This window comes from Sturnus vulgaris, chromosome W (genome assembly GCF_052056855.1).
Source record: "Sturnus vulgaris isolate bStuVul1 chromosome W, bStuVul1.hap1, whole genome shotgun sequence".
Classification (NCBI taxonomy): Eukaryota; Metazoa; Chordata; class Aves; order Passeriformes; family Sturnidae; genus Sturnus; species Sturnus vulgaris.
The window spans coordinates 71,320,527-71,343,176 of record NC_142282.1 but is presented as its reverse complement, the minus strand read 5'-3'; the positions used below and the strand labels follow the sequence as shown (position 1 = coordinate 71,343,176).

General features: G+C 41.9%; 1 protein-coding gene across 6 annotated transcripts in view; it reads left to right on the top strand.

The window, feature by feature from the left end:
- The window catches only part of LOC148220385 (uncharacterized), a 97,063-nt gene that overhangs the window by 48,261 nt on the left and 26,152 nt on the right, over positions 1-22,650 (top strand). For 5 of the 6 annotated variants that reach the window (XM_088155427.1, XM_088155432.1, XM_088155429.1 and 2 more), the window contains one exon: positions 3,188-3,307. The exons of the other annotated variant lie outside the window; for it this stretch is intronic. In XM_088155427.1, the coding sequence (XP_088011553.1) occupies positions 3,188-3,307 (120 nt within the window). The remainder of the gene's footprint in view (positions 1-3,187; positions 3,308-22,650) is intronic. 6 annotated transcript variants of the gene reach the window in all.

The following is a 22,650-nucleotide window of genomic DNA, read 5'->3' as shown; positions in this document are numbered from 1 at the left end:
TGCTTTCTAAACTCTTTCTCAGAGAGGAGCCCAAGTGTGGCTGGATCCAATCTTAGCCCCAGACTTTGTCAATGGTTTAGGTCTAAAGAATTATAAAGGTGTAATTGAACCTGTGTACAACTTTGTCTTGTGGGATTAAGGATGGCAAACAAGATATATATATATATATATATATATATATAAATGAATGATTTATTATGATAAATGATTGGACAAAAATATCTTAATCAGAATTATTTACTACAGAATATAGAAGCTAAAACTACTAGTATAGTATAGTGTACTATATTGAAGCAATTATGTTACAGCTACCAAACCCATCCAATTTTTAAGTAGAGATTGATGTTACTCACCCATACCAACAACTCTGGGCTCTTTCTTTCAGCCTCGAGGAGTAACTTTGAGAGGCACCCTCACCCAAGGGAGGAATCTTCATACACACTCCAAGAAAGGTTGTGTTAGAAGAACCTGCCATTTGAAAGTGGGACTGAACTTTTATAGTATAAAGTGATTGACTGTCAGTCATATGTCTCCAAGTCAACTGTGCCAGTTTAGCATTTTTAGCTAAGGATACCTTACCATATCTGCCACATCTTCACCTCCATATCAGGATGCTTAACTTTGGGATTGATGAGTTAGACTTACAGTAGCATAATTCAACACCAAAAGCAGCATGATACCCCCTCTTAGTTCACCACTGATAGCTTTGCAAAATAGGGCATTGTTTGAGTTGTTTTACCTGCTCATGGCTATTCTTCAGTGTCTTGGTTTGAAAGACAGGTATGGTCTAAGGAAAGGCAAGACCCCCTTTCCTGCGATGCAGAGTGCAACCCCCCTCCCTTTTAATTATTTTAGGTCCAAATCAGAGGCCTTCAGGCAGGAGATGTGGGGATAAGAATAACAGTTCTTTACTGATATCTCAGAAGGCAGAAAACAACAACAGCTATAAAAATCGACAACAGAACAGAACAGTATAACTCAGTTCCAGTCCCTTTTGGCCGCAGGCCGTCTCCCTGCGCTCAGTTACCGGTGCTGTGGGGGCAGGGCAGGTCCCACGCAGTTGAAGAGGGCTGGGTGATGGCGGCAGCAGCCCAGGGGTGAGAGGGATGGGGAAAGTGATTCCCCCCTCACGGTGTCGGTCGTGGTGCTCGGCAGAGTGTCCGGAGGTAGTAGGGTGAGGTGGGAGAGCAGCGGAGCGATGTCCAATGGCAGGGAGCGTGGATCTCAGTGCTGGGGTGGCAGGGGAGATGCCAGATCCGAGCACGGGGCGTCCTCTCCCTCCACGAGCCAAACGAGAGAGTTTCCAGCCCGCTCCCAACCCCCGTCCCACCTTTCCTTTTTCCGGTCCCCCCCCCCCCCCCCCCCGTTTCCACCCACCTCCCTTCGAGAGAACATTACCTTAAGGTGTAGCCACTTAGCATAACAATGGGAGAAATTCCACAGAAAGAAAAGGGAAGCATTCAACCCCCAACATTCAGAGACAACTTTTCACACTCAATCTGCTTCTTGATGTAGAAGGCAACCCATCTGCCTCTCCTTCCTCCCCTGTCTCTTCTGAACAGCCTTTAGCCATAGATAGCTGCACTCCAGTCATGGGATTCATCCCACAAAGTTTCAGTAATGGCAACAAGGTCGTAGCTTTCTAGCAGCATGGTGGCTTCTAATGCCTCCTGTTTGTTGCCCATGCTGTGTGCATTGGTGTAAAGGCACCTCAGATGGGCTGTTAGGCGTGTTGCCTTCCTAGAGAAAGACCCCTTCATTCATTTGGGATAATTTTCTGGTGTTTCCCTGTTGGCTTTTATTAGCTTAGGAGTCCATGGCTCATCTCCATAAGACTGCAAGTGTGCTCCAGCATGGCCAGCACACTTCAGAGCCAGCGAGGTCTAGATGCACTACAGCTGGGCTATCGATTTCACCCTCAACACTGTCATGCCGCCCCTTATCTCTGCTGAGCCTGGTCTTTTCCCCTCTCTCCTTCAAACCTAGTTTAAAGCCTTCTCAATCAGCCCTGCCAACTCACAGACTAGAATCCTTTTGCCCTTGCTAGACAGGTGAACCCCATCTGTTTCCAGAAGGCCTGGTGTTGTATAAACCACCTCATGGTCAAAAAAGATGAAATTCCACCAATGGCACTGATCTTTGAGACACATGATGACGAGGTGGGTTCTCCTGTTGTTTTTGGCATTCTTCCCTGCTACTGAAGGAATTGAGGAAAACACCACCTGTGCTCCTGTCCCTTCAACCAGCTGCCCCAATGCTTTAAAGTCCTTTTTGATTGCCCTAGGACTTTTCTCATCGACCTTGTTGCTGTCAACCTGGGCAGGCAACAGTGGGGAATAATCAGAGGGCTGAATCAGTCCAAGGAGTATTCTGGTAATATCCCTTACCCAGGCCCCAGGGAGGCAGCAGACTTCCCTGTGGGATGGGTCCAGTTGGTATACCAGGTCCTTGGTTCCCTTCAGAAGGGAGTCACCCACTACAATTACCCTTCTTTCTTTCTTAATACCCATAGTTGTGATCTGTCTGGTTGACTGACTTGTTCTGGTCAGCCTCTCCGATAGATCTTCATCTCCACTATCATCTGCCTGATCCTCGAGTTCCAGAGCCTCATAGCTATTCTGTAAGGGCACCTGGGAACATGAGGGAGGCCGGAAGGGGATTCTCCTACCTCCTGAGCAGAGACCTGTTTCCATTCTCCCTCATCTTTTAAGTCTCCTTCTGCCTGATGGTGAGAGTGTCAGGGCTTCTCCAACTCTTGCTGAGCTTCCATCCGCTGCATTTTTTTCAGGGATGGAAGGGTGTGACTCCACCAATCTCTCTCTCAAACTCCCTGATACTCTTCAGGCTCTCCACTTCCTCTTTAAGCTCTGCCACCAGGCTGAGAAGATCATCCACCTGGTCGCACAGCACGCAGGTGTTGTCTCTGCTGTCATCTGATATTATTACCAGGAGTACATGAGTATTACTTAAATGGTGCATTATTTCAAAGGAGAGCATTATGCACCTGGTGAAGTGTAAAGTATCCATTTTTACAAAAATGTTGATAGGCAGTATATTACTGAGGTGTAGCTATATAATTTTATGTAGTGAGACAAGATTTATGCGTTGTTTTTTTTCCTTCTTGATTGACCTAATCTTTATGAAGTTTCAATATTAAAGTATTTTTCTTCTGGCATTATTCATGTAGAAGTAGATCTGGCAACAGATCACTCTCAAGACATAAGGACAGACGCAGATCCAGAAGTCCCCTGAAAAAACTGTCTAGATCTAGGGAAAGGTGGAGATCAAGAAGTCACTCTCATTCTCGGTGAGTTCCATTCCTTAGAAATTATACTGTTCATCTTAGCGCATAGTGCAAAGTTTTTGAAAAAATCTAACAATGATTGCAAAGGATGGAATCTCTAAATGCTTTAGCCTGTCCCAAAGCTTTGTTTGTGGAACAAAATAGAAAGGTTTTTTGTGCTCAGTGTACTGGTTTTGTCTGTGATATAGTTAATTTTTTTCATAGTAGTTCATATGGTGCCTTCAGGGGTTAAATCACAACCCTGAGGTACCTAAACTTTGATACCAAAGTCTAGTCTGCATTTATACCAACATCAAGCTGCTTGAAAGTCGGTAACAATTGTCAGACTTTAACCAATGAATTAGATATGTTCTGTGTAGCATGTGCTACAAAAAAAGTGAATGATGCTTCTTCAACCTTGTCAACAGTTGTACTTCGTATTCAAGCTGAACTTGATCCTGCATTCTGAGAACATGTATAAAGTTTTTGTGCACAAGATTTTATTTTTGCCTTTGGCTATTTCATATTAGCCATACACTGCTGTAAGCACAAATGTATATGTTTATTATGTAACATATTCACATTTCAGCATCTAATACACCTATATTTTTACTAGTCCATTAATTTTTAAGTCTGATTATCTAATTATTGAACAGTGAAATTCCAACAAAATAATTCCTTTATTTCCTTGGATGATAATGTAACTTTCTGTGGGGTAAAATAGTGAATATTCACAAAACAGAAGTGACTGTATAAGTAGCTTAATGAATAGAAGCCTTGGTACTTTTCTTTCTGTTTCATCTCTTTAATTCCCCTGACTCATTTAAAGGGAGCTTCATACTTAGGTTGTGCAGTTGTTTTCTGAGGAGAAAAGTTTTGTGGGAAATAGAACTGCAGATCTGTGGACCTCCGTGGGAACAGTTAGGAAGTAGGCTACATAGCTGGGCTTCATTGATGGATCCTTTTGACTGTTGCTGTTGTCTGGAGCTTCTTGAGATATCTGCTCACTGGAAGGGCCAAATCCAATGAAATCTCTGTGATAAATTCTTGGGTCATTGTGAAACCCCTTGCTATTGCTGGGACTGTGTGCTGTTTCATCTTAATGATCTTACATTTCGTATGTGAGACATCCAAAGAGGTATTTGAGAAAACCTGATGGGAACCAAAGTCTTCAGGTCACAGGTCATGAAACAAGCCTACTATTTATTAGTAGCTAAACACTTGTTCCAATGAAAAAAGGTGGGGGCTGTATATATAAATATCCTAGAGGCAGGTCTAGGAGTCATGTGTCTCCTTTGTTAGAAAGATGGTATGGGGTGTCATGCTTCCAAATAATCCTTTACCAGAATGTAATCTTCCAGTGTCTTGGTTTAAAAGACAAGTGTCTGCCAAGGAAGGTGAGAACCTCCCTTGGAATGGAAAATATGACCCACTTATCTCCGAATTATAACTTTGAAATTAAGGGGCTTTCAGGCAAAGATATGGAAAAAGGAATAACAGTTCTTTACTAGTATGTATATGTATAACAAGGCAAACAAACAACTATGGCAGCAACAACAAACAAAACCAGAAACCCAGTAACAGCCTTCTCTCGGCTGTCAGGCATCTTCCCCTTTGGTGTAGTTACGGTCACAGCCAGCAGGGGCGCTGTTGGCTCTCAGCTGAGCAGGGCAGGTGCGAGGATTCCCTCGCGGCTGCAGGGGGCGCTGTGGTGTGAGCTCAGCTGCGTCTCTCACGTGATGATGGTGGGCATACAGATGGTGAAATGGGCTGCAGCAGGAACCTCGGAGCAACGGCTGGGACAGCAGGGGCTGCCTCACTCGGGGGTAGCAAGCAAAATGTAGCAGAGACTCCGGGGCCGTGCCTGAAACTGTGGGGTGTTCAGGTGTCAGGTTACAGTGTAGCAAGAAGTCCTGAAGGCAGCAGAGAGCAGCAGAGCTGTGTGGGGGAATCGCTCCCTTGGGTAGCTCACCGGCTATGGCTGGTCCCTGGGTCAGGCTGCGCAGAGGGAGGGGCAGCCCCCAGCGGAGGACAGGGTGGTCTGGGGTCCCAGCGCAGCACACACTGGCTCTGGGCTCCCAAACAGCAGAGAAGCAGAGAAGCAAGACAGTAAGCTCCAGTCACAGTGCCAAAGGGAAAGGGGGAAAAAAAAACAAAACAAACGGCAACTGTATCTCTCTGTTATGAATGGTTTTCTATTTTTCCAATTAAACAAACAACAAAGATTAAAAGTAACAACAAATTTTTAATAGTAACAATTGTAAATGAATACAATCAGAAGTATTAAAGATGATTACAAAAATTATTGAAACTAAATACCATCCAAGTAAAGTATTACAATTGTATAATTTGGGATGGATAAAATTTGAGAGTAAGTGTTTTAGTATAATTGAGGTTCGTATAAAGCATAAGCAAAACCGACCGGGGGTACGGGGAGGGGCCTGCCCTTCCTCTCGTACCAAAGCATTTGGGCTAACAATCCCACTTATATACTATAGGCTACAAAAGTTTCTAGGAAGCTCCTCCTAGTTTCTATTCCTAAGATCTACGTAACTATACTGCACGGCGCATGCTCTACTAATGGGTTAGGGGGTCTCTTATCCTTTTTAGGGTCTTATTTCCGGTGAAGGCTCATCATCTTCATCAGTGACCGAGGTGTGACCTGCAGGTAGCGCAGGCGCCCTGTGTGACTGAGCAGATGTTTTCCATAACATGACTTTAATTAAGTCCCATGCTTGGAATCATTCCATTTTTGCCCATTTCAAGGTTGAAGCTGTATTTCTAGATGCTGCTTATCAGACCTATGTCCTTCTACTATTCTTATCTGACTTTCTTCTAACCTCCTTCTTCGACTCCCAACCTCTGGAAGATGTCTTTTATCCTGTCTCACCCATCTCCCCCCCTTTCACTCGGTAACAATAGTCTTTTATTGATCTAAATACAATTTTGTTAATATAGTTACAATTTAATTAGCACGAATCACATTTATCACAATTCCCCCATTTCTTTTTTTTTTTATCATTTTGATTCGTGCTTTAGAAGGTTGTTACTTGGTATTGTCTATGTTCCTTCATACTAGCCTCCAATTTTTCTAACATTTTTCGTGCGGTTTCCAGCTTTTCACACTCCTTTTCAAATTTGATTAACATTTCCCGTGCCAGGGTATTCTCTTTGCATTCAGTCACTACTTTTTCGACCTCTTTTCCTTGCGTGCGATTAGATTGCGCTTTCAGTACCATTAAGGAGTTTATTTTTCCTTTTGTTGTTAATTCTGGATCTATAGGCATGGCTGTAAGTTGCATTCCTTGAATTACTGAGTGTATTAGTCTGATTAGACATGGTATCATGCAAGGCAGAAACAATAGACCTAAAACAGAACACAATAGCATGAATCCTAATTTTTTCCACCACACACCCCCAAAAAGATTATCCCACCAGTCAGCTTTCAGGATAGAATTCCATTTTTGAACTGGTACATGTGCCACTCTTTTAATTTCGTCAGCAAGTTTGGTGATGGCTTCCCCGTGGTCATCTATTTCCACACAACACTCAGATTCATTAAACCTCCCACAAACTCCTCCTTCTTCTGCCAACAGATAGTCTAGGGCAATTCTGTTTTGATATACAAATGCTCGCATTTGTGAATGCTGTTTGGCCAACAACTTTAAAGCGTCTGCTGTGTGGTTTGAGACGACTTCTACTACGGCCTAGAGCCTTATCAACCGGTTTAATAGGTAAATTGGAGTTCTATATCCCCAAGACCCATCCTGAGCCCAAGTAGCAGGTTCATAGTATGCTATAATTCTTTCTGCAGGCCATTCTTCATCTTTCCATTTTTGGTTTCCTCCCGCCATCGGAAAGTCGAGATTTAATTCTCTTTTTTTTTCTTTCTAAGGTTTCATAAAGTGGTGTTCCTAGTACATCGCCCTTAGACCTTGGTATGACAAAGAAGGAGGGTCGTATAATTCCTAAGGTACAAGTTCCCTCCCATTTTCGGGGTAGTTCACTGTATGCTCGTTGCCCACAAATCCGATATATTCCATCAGGGGCTTTCCATCTTTCTTTTGTATTTTCTGGTTGTTCCCAATAAGATTTCAAGTCTTTTATGGATTGGTAGGGGTTAGCTCTAGAACTGTTATGCCAGCACAAATTAGTTTGATTATTCCACTTGCAATTCATTTCTTTTGCTATTCCCCAATATCTAGTAGGACTCTTGGGTCGCCAGGTCTTTGTGTTATTGTCTGAATTTACTACTAAAGTAGATAGGCAAGGAGTATATCCTACCACTTCAGTGTATTTTCTCCCTTCCTGAGTTATACAAACTGTTCTAATGACTTGATGACTCAGGACCCAGCCTTCAGGCCGTCTTAGGGTCTTAGAAATTTGTGTATGATTCCATTTTAAAAATTGTTCTGGAGCCAAGCCCTCACCTCTCCATGGCCATCTTTCAGCCATCCTAAGTCCTCCACAAACAAAACATTTAGATAATCCCAATTCTGTGGCAATTTCTTGCATTAGATCTACAAACAAATTTTTGTTTGAAGTTGGCAAATCCCAGTCGCTATAGTGCTGTTTTAATTGTTTATACAGCTCATCCAGTTCTTCTAATTCTTTCCTTTTGATTATTTCCCTATCCTTCATTGTTTCTTTTTGTTTTCCAATTAGTTTTTTCTTTGGCCCTTTTCCTTTTTCATCCTTTTCAAAACACAAAAAATGTTCGTATCTAGGACAGAGTTGATTATCATTAGGGTAAGGAGCTCGTCCCCTGAATCCCAAATTTTTTCTTACCCAATATAATTTTGAACTTTTCACACAAATTTCTAAGAAGCTGTTATGATCATAACAAGCTGCACTAATATATGGGTGTGCCACAAATACTGATTCCATCTTATTCTTGACCCACATGGATTGATTGCATTTGTCACAGGGATCAGGAAGGGTTCGTGTCTTTATTTCTGCTTCTTGAGTGGTTTGTCGTCTTGTAATTTGTTCCTGCATGGCCTGTTCTTTTCCATTCCATGCAGTCTTACGGTTCTGGCCAGTTGCTAGGGGTATTATTGTAAGCACCATCAAAAGAATCCTCAGGAATTTTAACTTTCTACCTGTCTCAAGGCCCCTTGGGTTGCAGCCAAGGGCCGAGATGTCCATCTTCTCGGTAGCAAAGTTTTTATCCTGGGATTTATTTTTCTTTGGTACCCTTGGCCTCATAAGGTTCGCACGATCTATTTTAACTTTTTCTGTTCCAAAGATGGCACAAAATATTTATAGTTCTGCAGCACTGCCTTATCTCTTTCCCTAGATTGATTAGCTATTTTTTTTTTCCAATTTAGTAAAGCACCGGAGATATGCCAACCACAACAAAATTACACTATTTCAATTAAAGAGTTCTTCTTTTTGGTTTTCTAAACCTTCTTTTCCACCAATAGATATACTCGCGATGCCAATTTGATGGTGAGACGTGTTTATTACGTGGCACATAGACTTCTCCACAGCAATTGCCAGTTATGATACTCTGATTTATAATATTTTGGATTGCTTGTTCTTTAGCCTGCACAAAAGTTAATATGGCAAGGAGTAGTTGGTCCTGATTCTCTATTAGTTGAATTGCGGCATAAAAGGTCCCGTTTTCATGTCTTAATGGTTTCCCATAGAAGTCACTAAAAATTTTTTCTGTTGTTAGCTGATCATGCATACGCCCTGAACAACTGAAACAAAGCAATTGTCTCTCTTTTTCTTTTGCCCTAGTTACTCTCCACCATGAATTAAAACAGCAAGTGCAAAAAATACGAATCCATGGGCGGCATTCTAAGCCATGAGTACGACATTGCCAATGTTCTAATTGTTTTTGGGCCTCCTCAATAATAGGTGTTACCAGTCTCTTTCTCTTGAGTTGCAGTTCTTCAAATAAATTGGTTAATGTTGGTGGTTGGAAAGTCCGGAGAAAGTTTTCAATTTGTCTGGGATTTTCCCACTGATCAAGGAGGCGTCTGATTCTTTTCCATCGGCGCTGTTCAGCTTCTGAACTTAATGGGGTTGCAGTTGGCAGCGAATCCAGGATGTCTAGACTTTAACAATATAATGTCTCAAAGAAATTTTAATTGATATTCTAAGCAATAACAACATACAATAATATCTTTCTCTTATATATATATATCTCTATCACACCTCCCCTTTTGGTCCCCAAATACAATGACTTTATGCCAGTTTCTTATTAATACTGCTTTGTGGTGTCAAGTTTTCTTTTCCGCCTAATCATGAAGTTATTACAATTAATCAGTCTTCAAATTCCCTTTTTAATTTGATTTTTAGGTCTCCTGGTGCTGAAATAATTTTCCACCCTTTGTTTTGTATTGGTCCTTTTACTCTTGAAGCATGAGTCCAACCTTTTTCTGCTGTTCGGACTGCTGCTTCTGTGGTTAAAAGAACCAGAAATGGTCCCTCCCACCGAGGTTCTAAACTTTCTCCTTTCCAGCATTTTATCAATACATATTGTCCTGGTCTGATGGAATGTATTGGAAAATCGAGAGGAGTGGTTTGTGCTAAAATGCCTTTCTCTCTTAATTCCCTTAAATTGTTTGCGATGGTTGTAAGATACCCTTGAATGGTTTTGTCCCCGACCAGGGAGGGATCCATTGTCATGCCTTGGGGGTAAGGCAATCCATATAACATCTCATATGGTGAGATCCCAGTTTCAGAGTGGGGCTTGGTTCTTATATTTAACAGAGCTAAAGGAAGGCATCTGGTCCATGGTAATTTAGTTTCTATCACTAATTTAGTTAGTTGTTGTTTAATAGTTTGATTCATCCTTTCAACACGTCCAGAACTTTCAGGATGCCATGGGGTATGGTATTCCCAGGCAATTCCTAATGCTTGGCTTAAATTTTTAATTATTCTTGAAGTAAAATGAGTGCCCTGATCTGAATCAATAACTTGTATTATTCCAAATCGTGGAATAATATGCTCCAATAAAATTTTAGCTACTGTTTGAGCTGTGGCTCTAGCCGCAGGGAATGCTTCTACCCACTGAGTCAACTGATCTACTATAACCAGCAGATATTTCCACCTGCCTACTTTAGGTAATTCAGTAAAGTCAACTTGGATCTTTTCGAATGGCCGATAGGCTGTCCGACGACCTCCAGAGGGGGGACTCCTCAACACTTTTTTATTCACTTTCTGACATGTGAGACATCCTTGTGTAATTTGTTTTCCAATTTCAAATATTCATATACACCCATAAAATTTTAAAAAGTGGTCACAAAGTGCTCTTGTGCCCCAATGAGTTCTTCGATGTAAATTGTCCAGGATCTGTCGGGCTATAGGTTTTGGGACTATTTTTCTACCATCTGGTAGAATCCATTCTTCTTCCTTCATGGTTGCCCCTAGTTTCTTTATAGCTTCTATCTCTGTTAAAGAAAAGTATGGTGTTTCAGTTTGTGCTTCTGTCTCTTTAAAAGTCATAATTACACTGTTGTTTTCCCTTAGGGCAGCTCTTTTTGCTTCATCATCTGCCAAATTGTTAAATTGTTTCCTCTTGTTTTAATGTCTCTCCCCCTCTGGTGTCCTTTTACGTGTACAACTGCTATCTTTTTTGGACCTTTTAAAGCCTCAAGTATTTCACTGACTAATCTTTGGTGTATTAATCCTTTCCCTTGAGTGTTTACAAATCCCCTTTCTTTCCAGATTTTTCCAAAGGTATGCACAATCCCATAAGCATACTTCGAGTCCGTGTATATGGTTCCCTCTCGATCTTTTAATAGCAACAATGCACGGAGTAATGCATAAAGTTCACAGGCTTGTGCTGACCAGGATGAGTTAAGAGGACCAGATTCTTTCACTTCTAATTGTTCTCCACTAATTATGGCATATCCAGATTTTCTTTTCCCACTTGCTACTCGAGATGATCCATCAATAAATAATTTTTCTCCTGTTCGTAGTTCCTGTTCCCTTAAATCTGGACGTATTTTTGTTTGTAATTCTATAACTTCTATGCAATCATGTATTAATTTTTCCCCTGGGTCCCCGTACAGAAACTGCGCTGGGCTTTGTACATTTGTTACTTTCAATTCTAATTCTGGAGAGGTTATTAAAATAGCCTCATACTTTAATATTCGACTGTCTGTTAACCATTTTTCAGCCTTTTGAGCAAGAATTCCCCTTATGTTATGGGGAGTGTATACTTCTAGTGGTGCCCCAAAAGTTATTTTTCGGGCCTCTTCTACTAACAATGCTGTTGCTACCAGAGCTTGTAAGCATGTTGGCCAGCCCTTGGTAACTGGATCAAGCAATTTGGAATAATATCCCACTGGCTTTCTGCTTCCTGCCCAATCCTGAGTCAATACTCCATAAGCTGTTTGATCAATTGTATTAACAAATAATTGAAATGGCCTGTCTAAATCAGGAAGGCTTAAAACAGGAGCTTGCAGAAGGGCTTCTTTAACTTGCTCAAAATTTTCTTGATCCTTTTCATTCCATTTCAAGTGATTTGTAGTCAATTTTTCATATAAGAATTTTACTTTCCCACTAAATCCCTCTATCCACTGTCTGCAATAGCCCAAAAGACCCAAAAACTGTCTTATTTCTCTTTTAGTCCTTGGGGGTCCCATATTTAAAATTCCTGAAACCCTTTCAGGGTCTAATTTTTTTCTTCCTCTGCTGATCCAATGACCTAAATAACGTACTTCTGACTCCACAAATTGTAACTTTGACCTGGATATTTTTAACCCATTTTTTCCTAAAAAATTTAAAAGCTGGATAGTCCCTTTCCTAGTGTCTTCTTCAGTTTCTCCAGCTAATAACAAATCATCTACATACTGTAACAACTTAATCCCTTTTGGTAACTCAAAAGACTTCAAGAGATCTTCTAATGCTCTCCCAAAAAGGTTTGGTGACTCAGTGAAACCTTGGGGTATTACCGTCCACCTAAGCTGTTCTCTTCTGCCTGTGTCTGGGTCCTCCCACTCAAAGGCAAAATAGTCCCGGCTACTCTCATCCAGAGGGCAAGTCCAAAAGGCATCCTTTAAATCTACTACACTATACCAAGTATAATTAGGGGCCAATTGGCTTAGTAAAGTATATGGATTAGCCACCACAGGAAAACGAGTAATGGTTCTTTGATTGATTGCCCTGAGATCCTGAACTAGTCGGTAACTGCCATCAGGCTTCTTTACAGGCACAATGGGAGTATTATGTGCTGACATGCAAGGTTCTAATATCCCCTGGTGCCTCAAATTCTCAATTATTGGTTTCAATCCCCTCCGACTCTAGTGATATTGGATATTGTTTTACTCGAATGGGGACTTCTGGATTCTGTATTTCAATGCTTAGAGGCTGAATGTTTAATTTTCCCACTTCTCCAGAATACCACACTGTGTCACTAATTTCCTGATTATCTTTTTCAGTTAAAGAATAAATTTTAAGTTGTCCTTCACAGGGCTTTATTTGAATTCCCAGGGCTATGATTAAATCCCTTCCTAACAAGTTGTTATCTGCCTCTGGTATTAGTAATAAATCATTCAACTCGAATTTCATATCAGATTCTATTTGTACATCTTTAATTACGGGAACCTGAAAAACTTCCCCTTTAACCCCTACTACTGGGACATGCTCGGAGCTAACTCTACAATCTTGAGGCAGTTTTTTTACTGTGGACCTAGAAGCCCCTGTATCTACTAAAAATGTAATTTCTTCACCTTGAGGACCTACTTTTAATTTTATCAAGGGCTCTTTTGATGTTTTGGTCCCCATTAAATAAATGAGCCCCTGACCCCCCTAATCCTCTTTAAACATCTTTTCATTCTTCTGCCTCTTTCTGCAGACTTTCAGCACATGTCCTTTTTGGTGACAATAGAAACAAATAGGACCTGTACTCCTGGAAACAGGACAAGAATTTTGTAAATGTCCCCTTTTGTGACAAGAGAAGCACATAGGTCTACTGTTTTCTGAATGAAGTCCTGATCTTTTCTTTTTATCCTCTCCTACTAGATCTTTTGTGTTTGTGGCTGCTTGTGTTTCTTTAACTACTGCCATTAGGATCCTGGCTTTTGTTTTTTGCTTTTCTTCATCTCGTCTAACATACACTTTTTGTGCTTCCCTTAACAACTCCTGAAGCCCCCTATCCTGACAATCTTCCAATTTCTCCAGTTTCTTTCTGATGTCCCCCCAGGACTTGGCTACAAATTGTGTTTTTAACAGAACCTGCCCTGCTGGAGTATTGGGGTCTATGCCTGAGTATAATTGCAAATCCTTTCTTAATCTCTCTAACCATTCTGCTGGGGACTCATCTTTCCCTTGGTGTTCACTCAGAGCTTTTCCTATATTTTGTCCCCTGGGCACTGCTCCCCGAATTCCTTGGATAATCATCCACCTGAAATCCCTCATATTTTCCCTGTGTTCTGCCTCCTGATTTTTCCAATTTGGATCTACCATAGGCCATTTCTGATCTCCCTGATCTGGCCCCTGATGATCTCTATTCCAGGCCCGCATTCCTGACTGTCTAATCATTTCTCTCTCTTCCACGGTAAACAGGATTCCTAAAATAGACTGCAATTCCACCCAGGCATAAATATTCGGTCCCAAAAACTGATCTAGCCTCTCTGCTACTCCAATAGAATCTTCTAGCATCCTGCCCATCTCTTTCTTAAATTCCCTAACATCCCCAGTGTTCAGGGGAACACTCACGTAACCAATAGGTCCCTGTCCTGGGGCCAGATTTGCCATTGGAACCTCTCTAAGAGGGTATAATCTATCCTCCCTTCCTGTTCCCTCGTCCTCTTTGTCACTTTCTTCCTCCTGTCCCCTTCTGCCTCTAGTTCTGTGTGCTACTGGCTCGTCCTGAATAGGGGGTGCATCAGGGACCAGGGGCTGGACAGGCTGGACAGGCTGTCTGTATGGGGGTGGGAGGTGATCTAACGGGTCCCATGGCTCCAGCCGGTCCTTTTTTACTGCCTGTCTTTTTGTTAGCAAAGGGTATAATGAATAACCTTCCTTTTCCTGCTTTTGAACTATAAATTTACCCTCCCCTTCTGGAAGCCACAAGGCAGCATATTCACTTTCCTCCTGGTTAAAAGGTTCTTTTGAATTCACATATAGATTTAAAGCCTGACAAATCCAATCCTCACATGATCCAAACTCTGGCGAGTATAAATTGTCTGCACGGATCTTTTCTTTTGTCCACTCAAACATACAGTACTGTATCATTTTCTGCTTACTTTTTCCTCTCCGGGATTCACATGTATCCCAGTATTGTAACATGATTCCCAGGGGGCTGTCCTGAGGAATCTCGCTCCCCTTCTGGGAAACCCCCTCTCGGTTCCCAGGCACACCGGGTTCTCGTGAACTATTCTCATAATTCACAACCCCTGGGTCAGAGATTTTACTTTTTTTCTGGCCCATCTCTGGCGGCAACAGCTTCCTGGCTCTCCCTCACTTGTTCTGCGGTTCAACTCCTTCCTTTAATATGCACTATCTCACTTTTTTTTTTGCCAACCACTTGTTTCCTGACCACTTAATTCCGTCTTTTTTTTCTATCCTTTCCTCCTTAGCTTCTCTTTCTGACTACTCTTCACAGTCCTTCTTGGTCACTTACTAAAACTTCCACCTTTTATCCTCCCAACAAATAGTTGAACCTAACTCATTCATTCCTTTCTCTCCTGGGAATTCTCAGACTGGGACTTTCCCTCCCGGTCCCTCCCGGGGTATTCACTCGCTCTCCCCAGTCGCTTCCCTCCGCTCCCGGCCGTTCTCCTCGCGGAGAGACAGAACCGCGGTACGAGGAGGTCCCGATCACTTCGGCTTAGGCAGCCGTCTCAGACATTTCTCACTCACACACAAGCACACAGCCGCCCCCTTTACCCAACCCCGTGGTACTCACACAGCCCGTTTTCACACAGGGTTCTTGTGCACAAGACGTTTTACGGGCACCTTTCCCTTTCTGCCGGTGTTCCCACGGGAGCCTTCTTCTGGCGCGCCTCTTTGTAGCTAGCTTCTTTTGCTTATGCTTTATTTTAATTTGGAACTCCTTCTCCAGGAGAGCCTGGTCTAGCCTTGGGACCACCTTAACAACTGGTGGGGAGCTCCTTCCCAAAACTAGCCACTCTTCACCTGGGCTGGAGTTCCCGGGTTTCGGCACCAAATTGTTATGAATGGTTTTCTATTTTTCCAATTAAACAAACAACAAAGATTAAAAGTAACAACAAATTTTTAATAGTAACAATTATAAATGAATACAATCAGAAGTATTAAAGATGATTACAAAAATTATTGAAACTAAATACCATCCAAGTAAAGTATTACAATTGTATAATTTGGGATGGATAAAATTTGAGAGTGTTTTAGTATAATTGAGGTTCGTATAAAGCATAAGCAAAACCGACCGGGGGTACGGGGAGGGGCCTGCCCTTCCTCTCGTACCAAAGCATTTGGGCTAACAATCCCACTTATATACTATAGGCTACAAAAGTTTCTAGGAAGCTCCTTCTAGTTTCTATTCCTAAAATCTATGTAACTATACTGCATGGCGCATGCTCTACTAATGGGTTAGGGTGTCTCTTATCCTTTTTAGGGTCTTATTTCCGGTGAAGGCTCATCATCTTCATCAGTGACCGAGGTGTGACCTGCAGGTAGCGCAGGCGCCCTGTGTGACTGAGCAGATGTTTTCCATAACATGACTTTAATTAAGTCCCATGCTTGGAATCATTCCATTTTTGCCCATTTCAAGGTTGAAGCTGTATTTCTAGATGCTGCTTATCAGACCTACGTCCTTCTACTATTCTTATCTGACTTTCTTCTAACCTCCTTCTTCGACTCCCAACCTCTGGAAGATGTCTTTTATCCTGTCTCACCCATCTCCCCCCCTTTCACTCGGTAACAATAGTCTTTTATTGATCTAAATACAATTTTGTTAATATAGTTACAATTTAATTAGCACGAATCACATTTATCACATCTCCTCAGAGAGATACCACCACGTGGCAATGGAGACCAAATCGCCCCACCGGAAGAGGAAGCAACCTCCCCTCGCCACCAACTCTCACAGGAAATCCTGGGCTGGCTCTCACCCATCGTGATACTCCTGGAGCCGGGGGGATGGGGGGGGGGGGGGGGGGGGGGGCGGTAGCAACCACCACATATGCAAAACAAGACAAAACCAAAAATGAATATGGGATAAAAAGAACCATCCCCAAGACATCCAGCCAAAGCTGTGATCTAACTGTGTGTACTTTTGGACTCCATAATGTAAAAAATATATAAATCTATTGGAGAACATCCAAAGGAGGGCTACGAAGATGATGAAGGGTCTAGAGGGGAAGCCATACAAGGAGCAGCTGAGGTCACGTGGCTTGTTCAGCATGGAGGAGACTGAGGGCTGACTTCATCATGATCTACAGTTTACTCACAAAGCAGAGGGGCAGGCAGTAATCTTTTCTCTCTGGTAACCAGTGACAGGACCCAAGGGAACAGCATGAAGCTTTGTCAGGGGAGGTTTAGGTTAGATATTAGGAAAAGGTTCTTCACCCAGAAGGTGGTTGGGCACTGGAACAGGTTCCCCAGAGAAGTGGTCACAGCACCAAGCCTGTCACAGTTCAAGGAGCATTTGGACAATGGGCTCAGGCACATGGTGTGATTCTTGGGGATGGTGTTGTGCAGGGCCAGGAGCTGGATTTTGATAATCCTTCTGGATCTCTTCCAACTCAGTATATTCTATAATTCTATGATTAATTAATTTTTATTTGGCTTGTCTACTAGAACATCCAGTGGATTTTTCCTCACTTTTTATGAACATGTATCATTCTCCCTATCACAAATGTTATAAATGAGAGACAAAAGTCTCGATATTCAGCAAAATTTTAGATTGCTTTATTTGATATAGAAAGAGCAAGCAGCGCACTGGGGAACGTGAGGGGTCACCGCCCACTCCACGCTCCACTGAACCTTGGTTTGCAGCCTCTTCTTATACTGTGGGTTCTCGTTGTTCACAAATTCACAAAGCCTTTGGGTGATAATTAGTCACAGATTGCCATCCGGTCCTTGTAGATGACCACCAGGGAAGTTCTGGGAGTCTGGTTTTTGGGATAGGCAGTATTGATTAGACAAAGGCAGGAAGGGCTTTTTGGGAAGTCCGATTTCACAAGCTGGTAGCCGATACAACTTATTTGAAAATCATAACATAATATAACCTAATGTAATGTAACATAATACAACATAATATAACATAACAAGGTGATTTTAAACAGAATCATTTAATCATATAATTTCCTTTATCTAGTTTCCATGCTTCACTTCAGAGCTTAGTATTCTGGTTTATGCAAACCCCAATGCTTTTGTGATTAACACAAATCTTTTATCAATTGTCACAATTTCCCCACTTCTCTTTTTATATCCCATTGATTCGTGTTCTGGTTTCAAATTTTGTCAGTACCTCTTTGTGTTGGTTTGAAAGTAAAACCAGTGCGAGACTCCAAGTCAGTAATACAATTTAATAGGAGAAAAGAGAAAAAAAAATAAAATACATGCAATAATATAAAAGAAACAACCACCAACACAGTCAGAAATACAACCTGACACCCTGTCAGTCAGGGTGTTGGTAGCAGTCCGTATAAATGGTGGCTGCAGTCCTCCTGGATGACAGATGTGGTTCTGTTGAAGCAGTGCTCCTGTAGAAGGTGCAGTTTTCCTCCGAAGATCCAGCAATGATGTGGAAAAAGGTCCGACTTTCCTCTGGGATCCAGTAGAAAGGTCTGCCCTCGGGTCCCAAACCCCAGTTTTTTATCTAGGTAGGAAAGGCTTGGCTCCTGCCCCTGGTTGGGGCATCTCCCAATGGGGTGATGTAATCTTATCAGTCACACAATAGGACTTAATGGCCCATTAACGGAATATATCTTCTGGAGGAAGGATGGGTTGTGAAAAGATAACAATGATCATCCCCCCATCTTATCAGATGGCACATCAGCAGAGGATATCTCCCACAGAGATAAGGATCACCACCCCTCCCACATTTTAACAGATGGTGATAGAATACACATTTTTGCATTGTACCCCAGGACACTCTTGTACTAGATTTAATTCATTTACTGCCATTAATTTTGTTGCCTTCTCAGGTTCTATTGGTATTGTAGCAACTTGCATTCCTTGAACCACCGACTGGATTAGTCGAATGAAGCATGGAACAAGACAAGGGATGAACAGTAGTCCTAATAATGCACATGTTAACATAAACCCTAATTTCTTCCACCAAGCTTCCCCCAACAGGTTATTCCACCAATTATCATTAAGCATAGAGTTCCAGGTTTGTACAGGTACATGGGCTATTCGTTTTATTTCTTCTGCAATTTTAGTAATTACTTCACCATTATCATCAATTTCTAAGCAGCATTCAGAATTATTAAACTTCCCACACACTCCCCCTTCTTCAGCTAACAGATAGTCTAGAGCCAGTCGGTTTTGATATACTGCTGCTCTAGTTTGGGTAAGTTGTTTAGCTATTAATTCCATTGCTCGGGCTGTCCGGTTTGAAGTAATTTCTACCACGGCTTGTAGCCTGATAATTCTATTTAGCATATAAATTGGAGTGCGATAGCCCCAGCTCCCATCTTGAGCCCAGGTAGCTGGTCCATAATATTCAATAATTCGTTCTGGGGGCCATTCATCATCCTTCCATATTTGTGTTCCCCCTATGTCTGTGCTCCTTTTATTTCTATACAAAGTTTCATACAAGGGAACTCCTAACACTCTATTACCCTTTTCCTTTGGTAATGTAAAAAACGCAGGCTGGATAATCCCTAGAGTACATGTCCCTCTCCATCTTTTTGGTAGGGTATTATAAGCTTTTTTCCCACAGATCCAAAATATTCCATCTGGGGCTTTCCAGCTTAGTTTAACTGATTCAGGTTGTTGCCAATAGGTCCTTACACTTTTTACTTCTTCATATGGGTTGGCTCTATTTTTATTATACCAGCATAGTCCTGTAAAATTGTTCTTTATACAATTACCTTTACTTAACTTTCCCCAATATCCTTCTGGAGCTTTGGGCCACCAAGACTGATTGCTTGCATTTGTAATCAGGATAGTCTTACAGGGGGTGTGCCCCACATATTGGGTAAAGTTAGTTCCCTGGCGTGTTATACATGCCTCTCCTATTACCTCATGACTTAGAACCCACCCTTCAGGTCTATTGACTCCCCTCGATATTTCCGTTTGATTCCACTGTAACAACTGCTCTGGGCCTAATCCCTCCCCCCTCCATGGCCATCGTTCAGTCATTTGCATTCCTCCACAGATCCAACAGTGAGTTAAGTTCAGTTCAGTAGTGATTTCTTTCATTAATTCTACAAATAAATTTTTTCCCAAGGTGGGTAAGTCCCGTTCGCTGAGTAGTTGTTTTATTTTCTCATACAAGTTAAAATTTCCCCCATGGTTTGTCCTTGTTCCTTTGAGCACTTTAGTTATATTTTTTAACAATTCTTCCTTGTAGTGATCTTGCACTCCTCCCTGATCTGAATATCCCCACATACCTTCTTTTGTGAAGCAGAGGTGTGTCTCTCCTACTGGACAACTTTGGTATGCTGATGGAGCCCACCCTCCTTTTCCCAAATTGGTGGCTACCCAGTAACTTCTTCCCATAATAGTGCAAGTTTCTAAGTTGTGTTTATTATAGCAGGCCGAACTGATATGTGTATGGAAGGCAAGGGTGGATACCGTGCGTCTGCCGTACCTAATTGTCTGGTAACACTTGGAACAAGCATCAGCACTATTTCCTTTTATCATCATTAGCAATAGGATGACTCCCATGACCATTTTCATCCCTCTGCCTCCCTCAAGGCCTACGGGGTTGCTGCCAGTAGCCGAGGTTTGTTTGATCTTCTCGGCAGCAGGGAATATGTCCTGGGGTCTCCCACATTGTCTTTTCTCTTTTGGTAGTGTTTCTTAATTTTGTCCCAGCTTTTAGCTTTAACATTCCAGTACGAGGTACAGCAGTAACAGCGCGGTATACACAACCCTTCTGACACTTTCTTGCCAATACCTCTGCTCTGGCTCTCTTTTTTTCCTTATTCCATTCTCAAATAACTCCCACCAGTTATGATCATCAATTTCGATTTCTCCTTGTGCTGATAGGGTATTAATACTTTAATAGTTTCCTTACATTCATTTCTTCTACACTGGACACATAATGCGAATGGGGGATACCCACCATAGGAATAACACCACAACAACTCAGTACAATATGGACACCTTTTCTTGATGAACGGGCTACACCCGGGTTTGGGGCAGGTGACTTTCAGTCCTGATTAGGAGACCTTTGAGAAGAATTGATCCGATATTGACATCAAGTCTTCCGAATTTGCACTTTGAGGTCTCCAGGCTCAGATGTCACTGTCCAACCTGCAGTAGGAGGGGTTACAGGACCCGTGACTATACTCACATGTGTCCATCCCTTTTCAGCTGTCCTCACAGTTGTTTCAGTTGTTAACAGAACTAAATACGGTCCTTCCCATTTTGGATCTAGATTTTCTTCTTTCCATACTTTAATTAACACATGTTGTCCTGGCTTAATTTTATGTATGGCAAATCCTAGAGGGACAGTTTGAGCTAAAATCCCCTTCTCTCTTAATTCTTCCAAGTTTTTGCTGATTGTTATTACGTAATTCTGAAGAGAAGGGTCCTGAACTAAGGTTGGATCAAGGTGTACTCCTTTAGGGTAAGGCATACCATACAGCATTTCATATGGTGAAATCCCTGTTTTCAAATTTGGCATTGTTCGTATATTAGACAGGGCTAGTGGGAGGCACTTTGTCCATGGCATTTTAGTCTCAATCATTAATTTTGACAGCTGTTGTTTTAATGTTTGATTCATCCTTTCAACCCTCCCAGAACTCTGAGGGTGCCAAGGTGTATGATACTCCCAGCTGATGCCCAGCGCTGAGGTCAGTAACTTAAGCACCTTTGATGTAAAGTGCGTCCCCTGGTCTGAGTCTATTGCTCGAACCAGGCCATACCTTGGGATTATGTGTTCCAACAATATTTTGGCTACCACTTGTGATGTGGCCCTAGCTGCAGGGTATGCCTCTACCCAGTGGGTTAATTGGTCTACTATCACTAGTAAGTATTTCCACCTTCCTATTTTTGGTAATTCTGTAAAATCTACTTCTATTCTTTCAAAGGGTCTGTAAGCAGTTTTCTGTCCTCCTGACAGACCTTGTCGCATACCTTTTTTATTAATTTTCTGACAAGTTAAACAACCCTGTACGCTCTGCTTTGCAATATCAAAAATGCCTATGCATCCAAAAAATTTTAAAAATTGGTCTGCTAGTGCTCTGGTTCCCCAACGTGTTTGTTGGTGTAATTGTTCAATAATTTGTCTGGCCTGGGTCTTAGGTAAAATTTCCCTGCCATCTGGTAAAACCCATTTATTCTCATGCTGTTCTGCCTTTAATTTTTTTATCGCTTCTTTTTCCTGAGGAGTAAATAGCTTCTGTAATTCCTGGTTGGGGCTGAGATCTTTAACTATAGTACTTAATACAGAAACTGGTTTTTGCTCCAATGCTGCTTTTTTTGCTTCTTTGTCAGCCAGATTATTCCCTCTTGTATGGCAGCTTGTTCCTTTTTGGTGCCCTCTTATATGGACCACAGCAATTTCAATGGGGCCCCTAAGAGCCTCTAGTATTCTAACAATTAATTCTTGATGTATCAACCCCCGTCCTTGAGTGTTAATTAACCCCCTTTCTTCCCAAATTTTACCAAATGTGTGGACTATGCCATAGGCATACTTAGAATCCGTATATATCGTCCTTTTTTTACCTTTTAAATAAGATAATGCCCTATAAAGAGCAAATAGTTCACAAGCCTGAGCGGACCATGCTGCGTTTAAGGGTCCGGATTTAATTAATTTCAATTCTTTTCCTTCTACTATGGCATATCCCGATTTTCGTTTTCCTTCCACCACTCGAGAAGATCCATCTATAAACAATTTTACTCCATCCTTAAATTCAACTTCTTCTAAATCAGGTCTAATTTTTGTTTGTAATTCTATAACATCCACACAATCATGTTCTAAATTTTCTCCTGGTTCCCCATATAGGAATTGTGCAGGACTTTGAGCAGTTGTTGCTTTTAGCTCCAAATCTGGGGAAGTGATTAGAATAGCTTCATATTTTAATATTTGGGCATCAGTTAACCATTTCTCAGCTTTTTTATTTAGAATTCCCCTTACGTTATGAGGGGTGTGGACCACTAGGGGTGCCTCAAAGGTAATTTTTCAGGCTTCTTCAATTAAAAGTGCTGTGGCCACTAGGGCCTGGAGGCATGTGGGCCAACCCCGACTGACAGGGTCGAGCAGTTTAGAATAAAATCCCACTGGCTTTCTACTGCCTGCC